The following is a 12640-nucleotide window of genomic DNA, read 5'->3' on the forward strand; positions in this document are numbered from 1 at the left end:
GGAAAGGCCCATGAAGAACATGAAATCAGTGTGTCAGTGTGCTGAGGATTACTGAAGATAGCTTAGGGCATCGGAGATGACTAGGCACTGGAGATGGCCTTGGTTACTGGATCTAGCTTAGGGCACTGGAGATGACCTAGAACACTGGAGACGGATTAGATCACTGGAGACGGTTTAGATCACTGGAGATGGCTTAGATCACTTGGAGACTGTTTAGATCACTGGAGACGGTTTACGTCACTGGAGCCTGTTTAGGTCACTGGAGACGGCTTAGGTCACTGGAGATGGTTTAGATCTCTGGAGACGGTTTAGGTCACTGGAGATGAGAATAGAATGAAACGAAGAGTGAAAGGTTAAGGGAGCAAAGTGCTGTAAGCAGCACTACTAGAGAACACACAATCCAAACAAGAATGGCGAGGAGATTTGCCTGAAAATTAGGTTTCAGCAGCTCACGATGAATACAAGAACAATCATTAGAGAGAACAGAGGACAGGTGTAGGTGGTGTAGGGCTGTTGGTGGTCCACCTGCACAGTGTAGCTGAGCTAGTATTCAGTAAGAAAAGTTCTGTGTTGGAAGCAGACTCTGTCCATTAGGTGCCACCAGAAGTGGGTGCAGAGTCCTCACTGTCGTTCTGATCTAAGTACTGGGCTCTTGGTTTTGAGATGGGGTCTCGCTCTTCACCTAGCCTTGGCTTCCAGGACTCTGGGCCATCATCTTGTTCCACCTGCCTTTGCCTCCCCAGTGCTGGGATCACAGGTGTGCACCACCACACCCAGTGGCACAGGCCTTTAATTCCAGCTACTTAAGAGGCTGAGGCTGGAGGATTGCAACAAGACCTGCTGGGCTGCAGCCTGGGCAGTTTCATGAGACTGTCTCACAAAGTTTTTAAAAAGTAAAAGAAAAGTGCTGGAGATTCAGCTGTGTTTAGTGCTTGCCTAGTGTGCCTAAGGCTGTGGGGTCAGTCTGCATACCAGGAGAAGCAAGGGAGGGTATGTTCTGACAGGCTCTCTAGTCCTCACGTAGCAGAGCAGCTGAAGGTGCTTCTGCACTCAAAGGCGTTCCAGAAATAGAGACGAAAATAATTCAGTCCCACCAGAGGATGAAGGAGGCCCTAGTGGTGTGACTGTTTGACATGAGATATGAAAAGAGCTAGTTCAGAAGGAAGGATTGTGTGACCTGAGGTTTAAATGAACCAGATTTCTCTGGAAGCATAGTGGTATGAAACTTCCATCAGATGTGAGCAAAAAATGCACGGGGCCTTAAGTGCCTAAGCCTGGCTCCTCACTGCCTGCCGGTAAAACTCGGTCACAAAATCAGGAAGTCACTTCAGCTACACAGCCTGACAGGCAGAGGAGCCGGTGGGCCCTAGTAAGGACCGAATCACCAAGCGGTACCTGCAGAGGGACACATTCCACCTCGACAGGAAGCTAAGACACTTTGCTTTGCGGAAGTTAGCACCACTGTCACTGAAGGAAATTTTAGTTTGAACCATGGAAAATATTATTTTTCCTTTCATTTTTCAGATTGTTGAATGTTCTAGAAGTAATAGCGCCCTTCAAGCACTTTAACAAGCTTAGAGAATTTGTTCAAATGAAGCTTCCTCCAGGCTTTCCTGTAAAATTAGGTAAGAAAAAATGTGGATGTATCTTTAGTGTTTTTTTCCCCCAGTTTAGTAAGGAGTTTATTAATTTTTTTTGAGACAGGATCTCCTGTCTCCCCTGTATTCCCAACTGGCTATTCATGTAGACCAGGCTGGCCGCAGTCTCACAGAGATCTGCCTGTCTCTGCCTCCCGAGTGGTGGGATTAAAGGCATGGGTTACCACACTTGTCTCAGGTAAGGAGTATATTTTAGAGGAAAATAAATATTCGAATTGCGTTACATTCTTACAGTTTTTATTTAACTGCATTCGTAGTTATTTTTTGTCATATATGTAAAGTGCCTGAAAAAAAGTAAAGTATTTGATCGAGTTCTTGTTCACTTGAGTATAAAGGACGTTTCTGACAAGTGGATGGGCCAGGTAGTGGAGTGTGATGCCGCCTCAGCAGAGGTCGGGGTCCCACCCTGACTTCTGTACCCCCGAGCTTCTGCAGTGTGGGGCTGTGGACAAGTGTTCAGTGGCAGCTCTGTCCTTTGCAGTGAGGAAGTGTGGTAGTGCTTGTTAATTCGAAGGGGGCCATGGGAAGATGGGCGGTCAGCTGTGCTCCAGCTGAGGGGACGCGCGGCCATCTGTGCGTTCCCCACTGCCTCAGTTCACGGCCAGCGAATGCCTGCACTCTTCGGGTGTGGGGGTGCCCATACAGAGTGGAGTGGAGAAGAGGGTTCCAGATGATTCCCTGCATCCAAACCCAGGTCAGATGCCACATATGATACAGACTTGTGTAGAAAAGTATTTTGATTAAACTTTGCAGACATTTCTCTGGTCTGGAACCACACAAGGATGGCATCTTTGTGTGTCTTTGACAGTCAAGGGTAATCTGTGTATCTTCTGGTGTGTGGCACACGCTGTAGAATGCCTTCTAGGTTGGTTTAATCTCCCAGCAGTTTTTTCCTGTGCTTAGAATGAAAACTGTTGATTGGTAGGAAATCTTTAAACGTTGGAAACGCTCCACACTTGGTCCCAGCAGCGGTCTTTACTTGCTGGAGAGCAGAGCCGTCCTCTGCTTCGCAACTCTAACGGCTCTTTATGTACTTAATCTGCCTCGGCCTCCCCAGTGCTGGGATCACACGTGTACAGCACAACCAGTGCCTAAGTTCGAACCTTTTTAAAAAGGGCTCGAGAGATGGGGCTGGAGAGATGGCATAGTGATTAAGAGCACTGGCTGTTCTTGCAGAAGACCCAAATCCCAGCACCCACATGGCAGCTGACACCTGTCCATAGCTCTAGTTCCAGGGGATCCGACAGCCTCTTCTGTCCTCCGTGGGCATTGTACGACACAGGTGCACCTACCTACATGCAGGTAATACATTCATACATAGAAAACTATAAAAGTAAATTAATAAAGTTTAAAACAAAAAGTGCGTACTTCAGGAATGTAGGAAAGAAGAAACTCAAAGGAAAAGAAGAAAGCCTAGAAATCTATTAAAGAACAAAACAGTACGTGTAGAGACAGTCGGGAAGTAGAGACATCTGTGGGAAGGCTCAGCCGGTAAAGGCAGCTGTGGTGGAGGAGGGAACCCTCGTCTCTGAAAATTGCCCTCTGTCCTCTTTCTCTCCCTGTTCATGCGAGTGGGCAGTTGCTAATCAAGGCCACAGCAAGTTCAAGTGAAGCAGCGACTTCGTGTATTATATGGAACATGAGACAACAGAATTAAAAGTTAGTTAACAATCACTGAGAATGAAACACAGATATCAATGTAATGAAGAAGTTAAGACTTGTATCCTGCAGGCTGCATAGCACTGGAGTCAGAAATGAAGGCAGCTGAGTAGAGGGAGACCGCCTGTGTGTTTCTGGAGGCAGAGGGCTTGTGTGAGGTGAGGTAGCAGCCATTCAGTGAAGCATGAGTGAAACGGAATTCTATAATTTACAATTTCAGGGGAAAAAATCACTTTCTGTAGTGATTGACAGGATTTCAAAAACTCACGTAGCAGCCAGAGGAAGTTGGAACTGCTGCATCAGCTCCCAAGGGCTCGCCTCACCGCCAGCACAGCTTTCCTGGGAACCTCAAAGCAAAACTCGCTGTCGGGCGTTTGTGGAGTCTGGTCTCAGACCCGGGTGTCAGCAGACTGATGTCACCTGTGGTACTCTGATGACTTTGGTCCTGTGGAAGCGGTCTCTCAGTCTGTGCCTCTTCCACACGGTGCTCTTTCCAGGCCTCAGGGACTACCCGATTCCTCGGTTGACTCCCCTGCAATGTCCCAGTCCTCCTCAGAAGGCCCCATGTGTGGTTCTGCCAGGACAGACTTAACAGCAGCTTCACCTGCTTCTCGCTCTGGTCCTTCTTCACAGCTGCAGAGATCCAGACTGGTGCTGGCACAGGAACAGGCAGGCTGGTCCCACTTACGGCAGGGCAGAGCGCCCAGGAAGCTCACAGAGGCGGCTTTTTGTTTGTTCATTTTTCCCTACAAATGTTAAGAGAGTTACTGGACATCCAAAAGAGCCTTCATCTTCCTTACAGTTTACTCAGAAGTTAGTGTGTCATAAACTGAAGTGTAAAACTTTTTAAAGAAATAAGGATTTAGGAAGAATCCTTAACTGGACACTAAAAGCTTGACCCATACAAAGACAAGTCAATGAATTAGACTTTATCAGAAATTAAAACCTTTTCTGTAAGACATCTAGTTAGAAGACATAGGTTACAGTAGAATGAGAGAAAATTTCTTCAAAATGTGTGCGTTTTTGTGCATGGACAGAAACGTCTGCCGTCTAGAATAGGTAAGGACCCCTAAAACCTCGTCAAGCAGAAAATCATTTGTGAAAAAGGGCTAAAGATAGGCCCATAGGACATTAGTTGTAGAGGCTTTGGAGCCCAAATCACAGAAACACCCGTGTCAGCCTCTGTGGTGCCGAACAGAGTGACTGTGATCCAACATTGTGACAGTGCCACGTGCTGGGATCGTGCAGGACAGCCACACTAGAAAAAACTGAACTGGAAACCTCAGTGTATCATCAAGCTTGGATTCATAAGCGTTACCCCAGAGAAGGAAAGGTGATGTTCAGAGAGCTGCACCCAAGGGCTCATTTCACAGCGCTGTTTACGAAGTCCAGCTGAGCAGCAGCTGCTAACATGGAATCCATTGCCGGAATAAGAATAAACGGCCGGTTTACACCAGGGCTGACTTAGCAGAGATGTATGTGAAAAACAGAAGCAAGCTGGGTGGTGGTGCACGGTTGTATCTCCAGCCCTTGAGAGGCAGAGGCAGGAGAATGAGCAGGTCATCTTCAGCTGTGAAGCAAGTTTGAGACCAGCCTGGGCTGTGAGACCAGCCTGGGCTGTGAGACCAGCCTGGGCTGTGAGACCTGTCACACAACAGCGGCTCCTCCCCAAAGTTCCACACCCTATTACTCCACCTGTGAAGAGTGCTTTCAGTGAGGAGGCTGCAGGGCTGCTCATCAGTTCCGTAGTCGCAGGACTTAAAGGGCAGCAAAGGTGGTACATGCTGGTGGGGATGCTGACAGGATGTGAGCTTGTGGAGTCGGGCAGAGCAGCCTTCATTCTTCTTAAACTTGCACGTGAGCCTGTAGTTAACCTCCAAACAAAGTCCACCCATTCCTTCATTTATTGTAGACTATTTAAATCCCTTCCTACCTTGCATTGTTATCTGGAGGAAAGCTCTTTATGATGTGACTGCCCAGGAGCCTTTATCACTGGGCGAATGGCAAGTGACTGGTCTCTGACCGGCAGCCCAGTGCTGCTCCTGTGACATGGCTCTTGTGCCAGTTCCTTCTCCAAACACAGTTGCTGTGCGTGTCACAGCCTCCTTTGGCCTAACGAGCCCCTGCTGGCCCCGACTCTGGCCTCACCCCTCATAGCTGGTGTCCCCTTACCTGAGCTGTGTGCTCCATAGCCCTTCCCAGAGAAAAATCACCTGCCTTTGGAACCATTTCTACTTTTTGTTCCTTCTGTTTGGAATTGTCCTGCTGGACACTTGTGCAAATGGTTCTTTATTCTTAAAAATTACATCTTTTGCTGGGTGTGGTAGCACATACCTTCAATCCCAGCGCCCAGGAGGCAGAAGCAGGCAAATCTCCATGAGATCGAGGCCAGTCTGGTCTACATAACAAGTTCCAAGTCACCTGAAGTTAAAGGGAGACCCTGTGTCAAAAAAAAATTTTTTTTTTAAATAGAAATTACATTTGTGTGTGCGTGTCGGGGGGGAGGCATGCAGACTACTTGTGAGGGTTGGTTCTCTTTCTACCCTGTGGGTCCTGGGAGTTGGGTTCAGGTTGTCAGGCTTGTAGCAGGTGCCTTTACCTGCTGAGCCATCTCATCTGCCCTTTACCTGCTGGAAGGTCACTTCTTTTAGCGGGCAGCCCCAGCACTGGGATCCACTCCCCTCTCAGTCATCCTTGTTACTTGGTACTTACTGTTGCTCCTGAGCTGAGCATGGGCTCCACCAGCGTGGGGTGTCTGCTTCCTGCTGCTGCCTCAGCCCCGAACAGTTCTCAGCAGTTGTATCCCGGCTTTGCCAGCCCGTTGGCCTCCGTTACAATTACATGTCTTTCTACAACCCCCCAACCCCTGGAGAATTAAAGCCTAGATAGTGTTAGGTCCCAGTGACCTTGATAAACACTGAAATTTGACTTTCATATAACTTAACAAATATGCTTTTTATACCCTAACAATTTAACAATGCAAAGTCATTTCCAAAACATGTCAGTCATGTGCTGGCCCGAGTTTGCTGACCCGAGAGACTGTCGGAGCTAGCACTCCAGGATGCCCAGGGGGCCCTTTGCTTCAGTCCAGTGAAGGTTTTTTCCTTTGGTGAGAATATTCTGGAGACTCCTAAGTCAGAAACCTTGTTTTATGACTTGTGCTTTTTCCAGTATTTCATTAATAAATTGAGTGGGATGATCAGTGAGCTCGGCATTCTGATACCCGTTTACTGATCTCCACTTCATTTATCCTCTGGGGTCCACACACCTTGCTTAAGTGATTGCTCTGCTGAGGTCCTGTGCTGCTGCTGCAATTCTTGTATTTAAGGGAGTTAACTTCAGCGTGTTTAAATAAAGTATGACTAATGCATTTTACTTAAGAATGAAAATAAGTCAGGCAGGGTGTGGTTGTGTACACCTTTACTCCAAGCAGAGACAGGTGGAGCTCTGAATTTGGGGCCATCCTGGTCAACAGAGCGAGTCTCTTGGGGGGGAGCATGGTCTTCTCTACCAGTACTGTCACAGACGAGCCTCTGATGTGTGCTCTCCCCTTCCCTTCTCTAGATATCCCTGTGTTTCCCACAATCACAGCCACTGTGACTTTTCAGGAGTTTCGGTATGATGAATTTGATGGCTCCGTCTTTGCCATCCCTAAAGACTACAAGGAAGACCCAAGCCGTTTTCCTGACCTTTAACTGACATGGACAGCCAAGAAAAAAAGTGCAGAGACCCCACAAGTGACTCCAGATGGAAGGAACAGAGCTTTCCGTAAGGAAAGAGCATGTCAAGTCAACACATCAGTGACGTGAGAGAAACGGGCCTCTAATAAAAACGTCCAGCCTCCTGACGTGCCATCTCATCTTTTACAGTTCACTTCCTGTCTGTAATAGTGACACCCAGTGCCCCTCCTGTGTGAAGCAGCTGAGTGCTGTGATTTGTTTTTAAAGATTTTTACACTTGTTGAAATATATATGCATATAAATATTATCTATATATCTAAAACACTCCTGGACCATTAACATAAATTAAATGTCTTAAGAGATAATGAAACCCTTTTAAACCCACCACCTTCAATCAAGGTGGCATTTATAAATGTCTCTTTAAACTTTGTTTTCATACAGTGTGAACTATGTAACATTATGTATAGCTCTGTAATTTGAATGTTCAGTATAACGAACTAGAAGGAACGCAGCTTTCTATAGATGAATGAACCAGTGGTCATCAGTCGCATTCACACGTCGCGGTAGCTGTCGGGAGCACTCACTGCAGGGAAGAGGACCCTCCTCCAGCACCTTCGTGCAGCTCAATGTGGTGCTACTTGTTTTTACCTGAATTCTTTTTTCAATGGAAAATGTTTGTTACTGATCTTCCTTTCATAGAACTTTTTTTTTCCTTCTAAACTTGAGTTTAAAGGTCTGTGTTCTGTTGATAAGGTACGGCTAACTTAAAGCTAGCCCTCTCCCAAGTATCAGCACTTTAAACAAATTCCAAATTTTTAAACTTGCTCCCTTAGACGTGCATAAGTCTGATTATTTTTAGTGGAACATGGATGCACTGGTGTCAGTTTAAAAAATTCGTATTTTGGACAACTATATATTTAATGCTTTCAAAGTAAGGTAAAAACATTTTATATGCTAACAGAATATATTTGTTATATGCTGAAGTCCAGAAACATATACGAGATTAACAGTTATTTTTTTTAAGTCACGGGAAAATATTTACTGATTTTTGTCTCCAAAGCGTTTAAATCATGCATTTCTCATTTTTGCACTTAATTTCTTTCATATTTATTACAAGGTGATTTGAAGGTCCAAGAATGAAAATTAGGGAAAATAATGTGTAATTCTTAAGGTATCATGTTGTATTAAAGAGCTTAATGTTTATAAATCTGTCCTGATGAAATGTGTCAAGAATGCACCTGTCAGGCTTTTTTAGAATGACCATTAGTTTAAACTTTTACCAAGATTTTAGATAATTTGATTTTAGAGACCTTTATCATACAGATGATTTATTTAAAACCCAAAGCGTCAGCCGTAAGATGTTTCTCTTAGAGTTGCGTCGGGCACAGTGATAACACCTTGCATATATCAGAGTTTTATTGCCTTTTATATGAAAAATATCAGAGTTAAAAACTCAAAGCCCTAATCACTCCAGTTAAGTTGAATTTTAAGAATCAGAAAACCCAGAGCTAGCTTTGTTGAACAGAGGTGGATCCCTGGTATTCAGCCAGTGGCTGATGACCCAGTGACTTAATGAGTTTTGTTGTCAATCATGAGGTCCAACATTCTGGAAGGCAGTGACCACTTGCTTTAGGCTCCCTGGCTCTGTAGGAAGATGGTGTACTTTCAGGAGTAAATACACTGCAGACAGTGTAGGAAAAATCACAATAGGATATCTTAACAGCTGTGACTGTTTTGCTGGGTTACACTGGAGACAGGAAAGACTACTGAAAATTTTTGTACTTGAATTTGAAGACTTACTTTTTTCTTTAACAAATAGTAGAATCAGATTGTTCATTCCAGAATGTCTTCTCTGATCATAAAGAACAAACAACTGTCAGTATCTCTTATGATGGTGGAAAAAAAAAACCTGAATTAATGCAAATAAACTTTTCACAATATTAGATTTTTCAAGATGTGCCTTTTAATCCCATTAGTGGAGATGTGTGCTGTTTTAAATAATCACAACATTGTGCTTTTATAACCTTACATGCCAAACACTCAGATAACACACACTTCTGTACTGTAAATTTAGAAAGTTTGGAGACAGTTATTCAGAACAGCCATCCAGAGAGGCAGGATACCTGTCAGGCCAGGACACCTTCCAGAAATCACCTGCTCAGACAGCTGTCTGTAGACGGGCAGAGAACCACTGTCCACAAAGGAGCAACGGGTAAGCAGATCACATGGCTGAGTTCAAGAGTACATCGATGGTTTGGAAACCAACATATTCACTTGCTATCAGCTGACCACAAGTTTTCTTCACATGAACAAAACTAGATTTTCAAGTTAGGTGGGGTGGCTCGTACTTGTAGATCCATCCCAGTCAGTTGGGAGGCTGAGGCAGGAGGAACATGAGTTTTGAGGGCAGCCTAGACAGTTCACTGAAGCCCTGTCTGAAAAAGCAGTAAAAAATGGGCTGGAGACAGGGTTCCATGGCAGTTACCCCTAGCATGTGAGACACTGGCAGCAACCAAGTTCTTCACCGTCTGTAGCAGATAAAGATCTAACTAGCTCATGGAGGCCAGTGGGGGCCACCCTGTGGTGACAGACATCGAAGCCCGCCCTCAGACGGGATACACTAAATCTCGGGGCTGGCAAAGCTGTGACCTGTTGGCAAATCATGAAGATACACGACAAAACCCGGCAATATTCGTGCTGTGGCAGTCGACCACACGGAAGGACTAGTCAGCTTGGAGCTTGTTCCAGAACAGTACTTTTGAGTGTCTATGGGTACGTAAAAGGCTTAACAGTCATTATGGACCATGAACACAAAAACCAACCCACCACTTGTGCAGTGCTCGCTCAGTCACTGACAGCTGGAGGACTGGCTGGGCACAGTAGGGAGGAAAGGTGTGTAGCTCATGTACCCTCTTTGGAATGAGACCACGAACAGCAGCTCAAGATTTCTGGATGACCCAGTAGCACCTCCAAGGTCAGGAAAGGGGAGCTCCTAAATTCCAGCTGTTCTCAGGCGGCTGCAGCCCCTTTCTGAAGCACTCCCTGGACTCTGCCTGCAGCACTAGGTTAGAGCTGTTGAACACTTGTGCTTCTGAGTACTGCTGCACCGACTGTGAAATTAATGCTTGCTTGCTAAGTGTTTTGTGTTCTAGCGTTGGCAACTCGATGAATGCAAAAAGGCATTTTACACCCAGTGCTGTCAAAGCTGAACCGATCTGCATTCAGAATGTTAGGTAGAGAGTAAGAACTCCGTCTTGGGGATACCGCACTCAACTGCGATCACCAACCTTTCAGTTTTTCATGCACAAACCTGAGTGAACTGTAACTAGAGGTGCTGTTCTGATGTTACTGGCATGCACTACAAAAACAAGCACCCCAAGACCTTCCCCTGGCACTTACCTTGCTGGGGCCTAAGTAGCATTAAAACAAGCATACCATCTCCATTCTGGTTTACAAGCTGAACACCAGCTTTCACAAAGCACACACGATGACCAGACCTGGTGCTCTGAACTGGCCTGTTGGCAGCAGTGCTGAGACCTAACCCAGCAGACCCCGGAAGCTGCTCCCTTGTCTCAGCAGGGCCACGTCTGTGTGCTTCCACGTCTGTACCACCTTCGATCTGCAGCAGTTGGTTCCGTCATCAGGGAACTCAGATCTCACCACCACCTAGGAAGCTCACAGTCCTGATCCCAGAGACTCTGCTGGTTTAAGTCACTCATCAGCTTTAAGAGGGCAACTGTACCTACCCATCAGGCACACCTAGGGCTCTGCTTTCAGAAAGGTTTGTGACCAAGTCTCCCTGCGCTGACATTCACGTTCCCCATGGGGTCTGATCCTCCAGTCAGTGCATAGCCCCAAACCTTTCGTTACTGAAAACTAAGGAAGGACAAGCATTTTCTTTTTCTAACAAAACCATTTTATTGGAAATCATTTGACCACCAGATTTACAGAACTCAGTGTGGTGGCAGTTGTTCCACTGCGAGTGTCTTAGGGGGCATGGATTCCAGCTCGATACTTTTGTTAACGAGCCTTCACTGCACCGATAAGGTCCTAAATACCACCTGCCTTCGCAGTGGCATCTTGAAACTTGGTGACTACCTTAAAATCAAGACAGAAGAAAGCACTGGTACCAAGAGATCACAGGTGGAGTAGATTTAACATTAGATTTACCCTGAGAACTGCCAGTATTTTATGTTTCTCTTACAGAATTGGCTTTGCCACATGGTTCAACCTTCATCCGCTAAACAAATGTCATCTGCTTTCAACTTTGTTCTTAAGATGGAGCGTCTATTCAGAGCATTAGTGTTACTTGATATATTAGATAAAACTGTTCATAAAATCTTAAAACATTACTACAAACTGTAAAAATGCTTTTCTATATGGCATTTCAATTTATAATCAAAACGTGAAACTACACCCTAAAGTTCGTCTCAGCCACCCACACACTAGCACACACTACACACATGAACGTCTGTATTACTTCAGAAAGGGCAAGTTTTTGTACTTCAATGACAATATTGACTTGTCAGGTAGAGGTGGGATAGTATTCTCAAGCCCCAGGCTGCCCCAACCCCATTCCCACACCCGAGACCTGGGAGGAGTCGCACCAAGTTTTGACAAGATGTGGCTGACAGTCCTGATGACAGCTGTCTTTAAGGTGATGGACTTGTGTACTGTTACTGCGTCTGAACATGTGGAGAATTCTGGGCAAAGGGCTGGCGTGGAAGATGAGGTAACGTCACACACTCATCAGTGCAATAAATCCAAATACAGTTTTCTAGGAACAGAGCTTGTAGTTTAAGGGTTTTATTATCAAAGTCTTGTAAAACGATTTCAGAAACTGTACATCAACATGGCACAGACGGTAGCCTACTTTTGTTTTTGTACTGCACAAAAGTAAAGCTTGAAACTCTCATAACTAAGAAAACAGTTGCCTACCTAGTCTGCATATAACGTGGAATCACTGTGCATAAGATTACTACTGCAGTTATAGTAACAGAAATTTATTAGTTTTGTACAACTTGAGATCAAATGAAAGTACATTGTCAAGTAGGTCTGTCTAATTTTAAAAGCATGAATCAATTTCAAATGCACTGTTTCCTTTTTCAACAGTGGGCTTTACAACTAACAAGAGTTGGAAACTGAAAATCAGGACGAGTACTTGTTTATAGACGGACTAGAAAAGCAGGTGGCATTCGCTGGTGTAGACGTGACATAAATGACCAGAAAGCAAAACCCTCCTAAATACCTATGAAAAAGTGTACAACTCTAGTTCAAAACATTCTATTTACTCGCTGCCAGATCTCAAATCCTTTTTCCCTATCATTTAAAGCCTAATCAGGTTTAAAAAAGGTTAGTGCATACATCTGGCAGTTAAGCCACAGAAGTTCAGCCACAAGGCTAAAAGAATTACCTGATACGAATGCCTGTTTTGAGATGTAACTCTAAGAACGTTAGTCTGTCTTACCAACCAAGACCATAAATAAATCACCGTGTTGGAGGGTTTGGATGACATTTGGGGTACTCTTGCCACAGTAACATGCAATCAGTGCATTCCCTACATGGCTCTATCAACAAGCCACAGAAGTTCAGCCACAAGGCTAAAAGAATTACCTGATACGAATGCCTGTTTTGAGATGTAAC

At 45.0% G+C, this 12640-nt stretch overlaps 1 protein-coding gene across 5 annotated transcripts in view; it reads left to right on the plus strand.

Moving 5' to 3' along the window:
- The window catches only part of Ankrd13c (ankyrin repeat domain 13C), a 59207-nt gene extending 50267 nt beyond the window's left edge, over positions 1-8940 (plus strand). For all 5 annotated transcript variants that reach the window (XM_008846082.3, XM_029569859.1, XM_029569857.1 and 2 more), the window contains 2 exons: positions 1525-1625; positions 6882-8940. In XM_008846082.3, the coding sequence (XP_008844304.1) occupies positions 1525-1625; positions 6882-7012 (232 nt within the window). In that variant the 3' untranslated portion in view covers positions 7013-8940. The remainder of the gene's footprint in view (positions 1-1524; positions 1626-6881) is intronic.
- The last annotated feature ends 3700 nt before the right edge of the window (positions 8941-12640 follow it).

The sequence above is a fragment of the Nannospalax galili genome, unplaced genomic scaffold (assembly GCF_000622305.1).
Source record: "Nannospalax galili isolate Female #2095 unplaced genomic scaffold, S.galili_v1.0 scaffold442, whole genome shotgun sequence".
Taxonomy (NCBI): Eukaryota; Metazoa; Chordata; class Mammalia; order Rodentia; family Spalacidae; genus Nannospalax; species Nannospalax galili.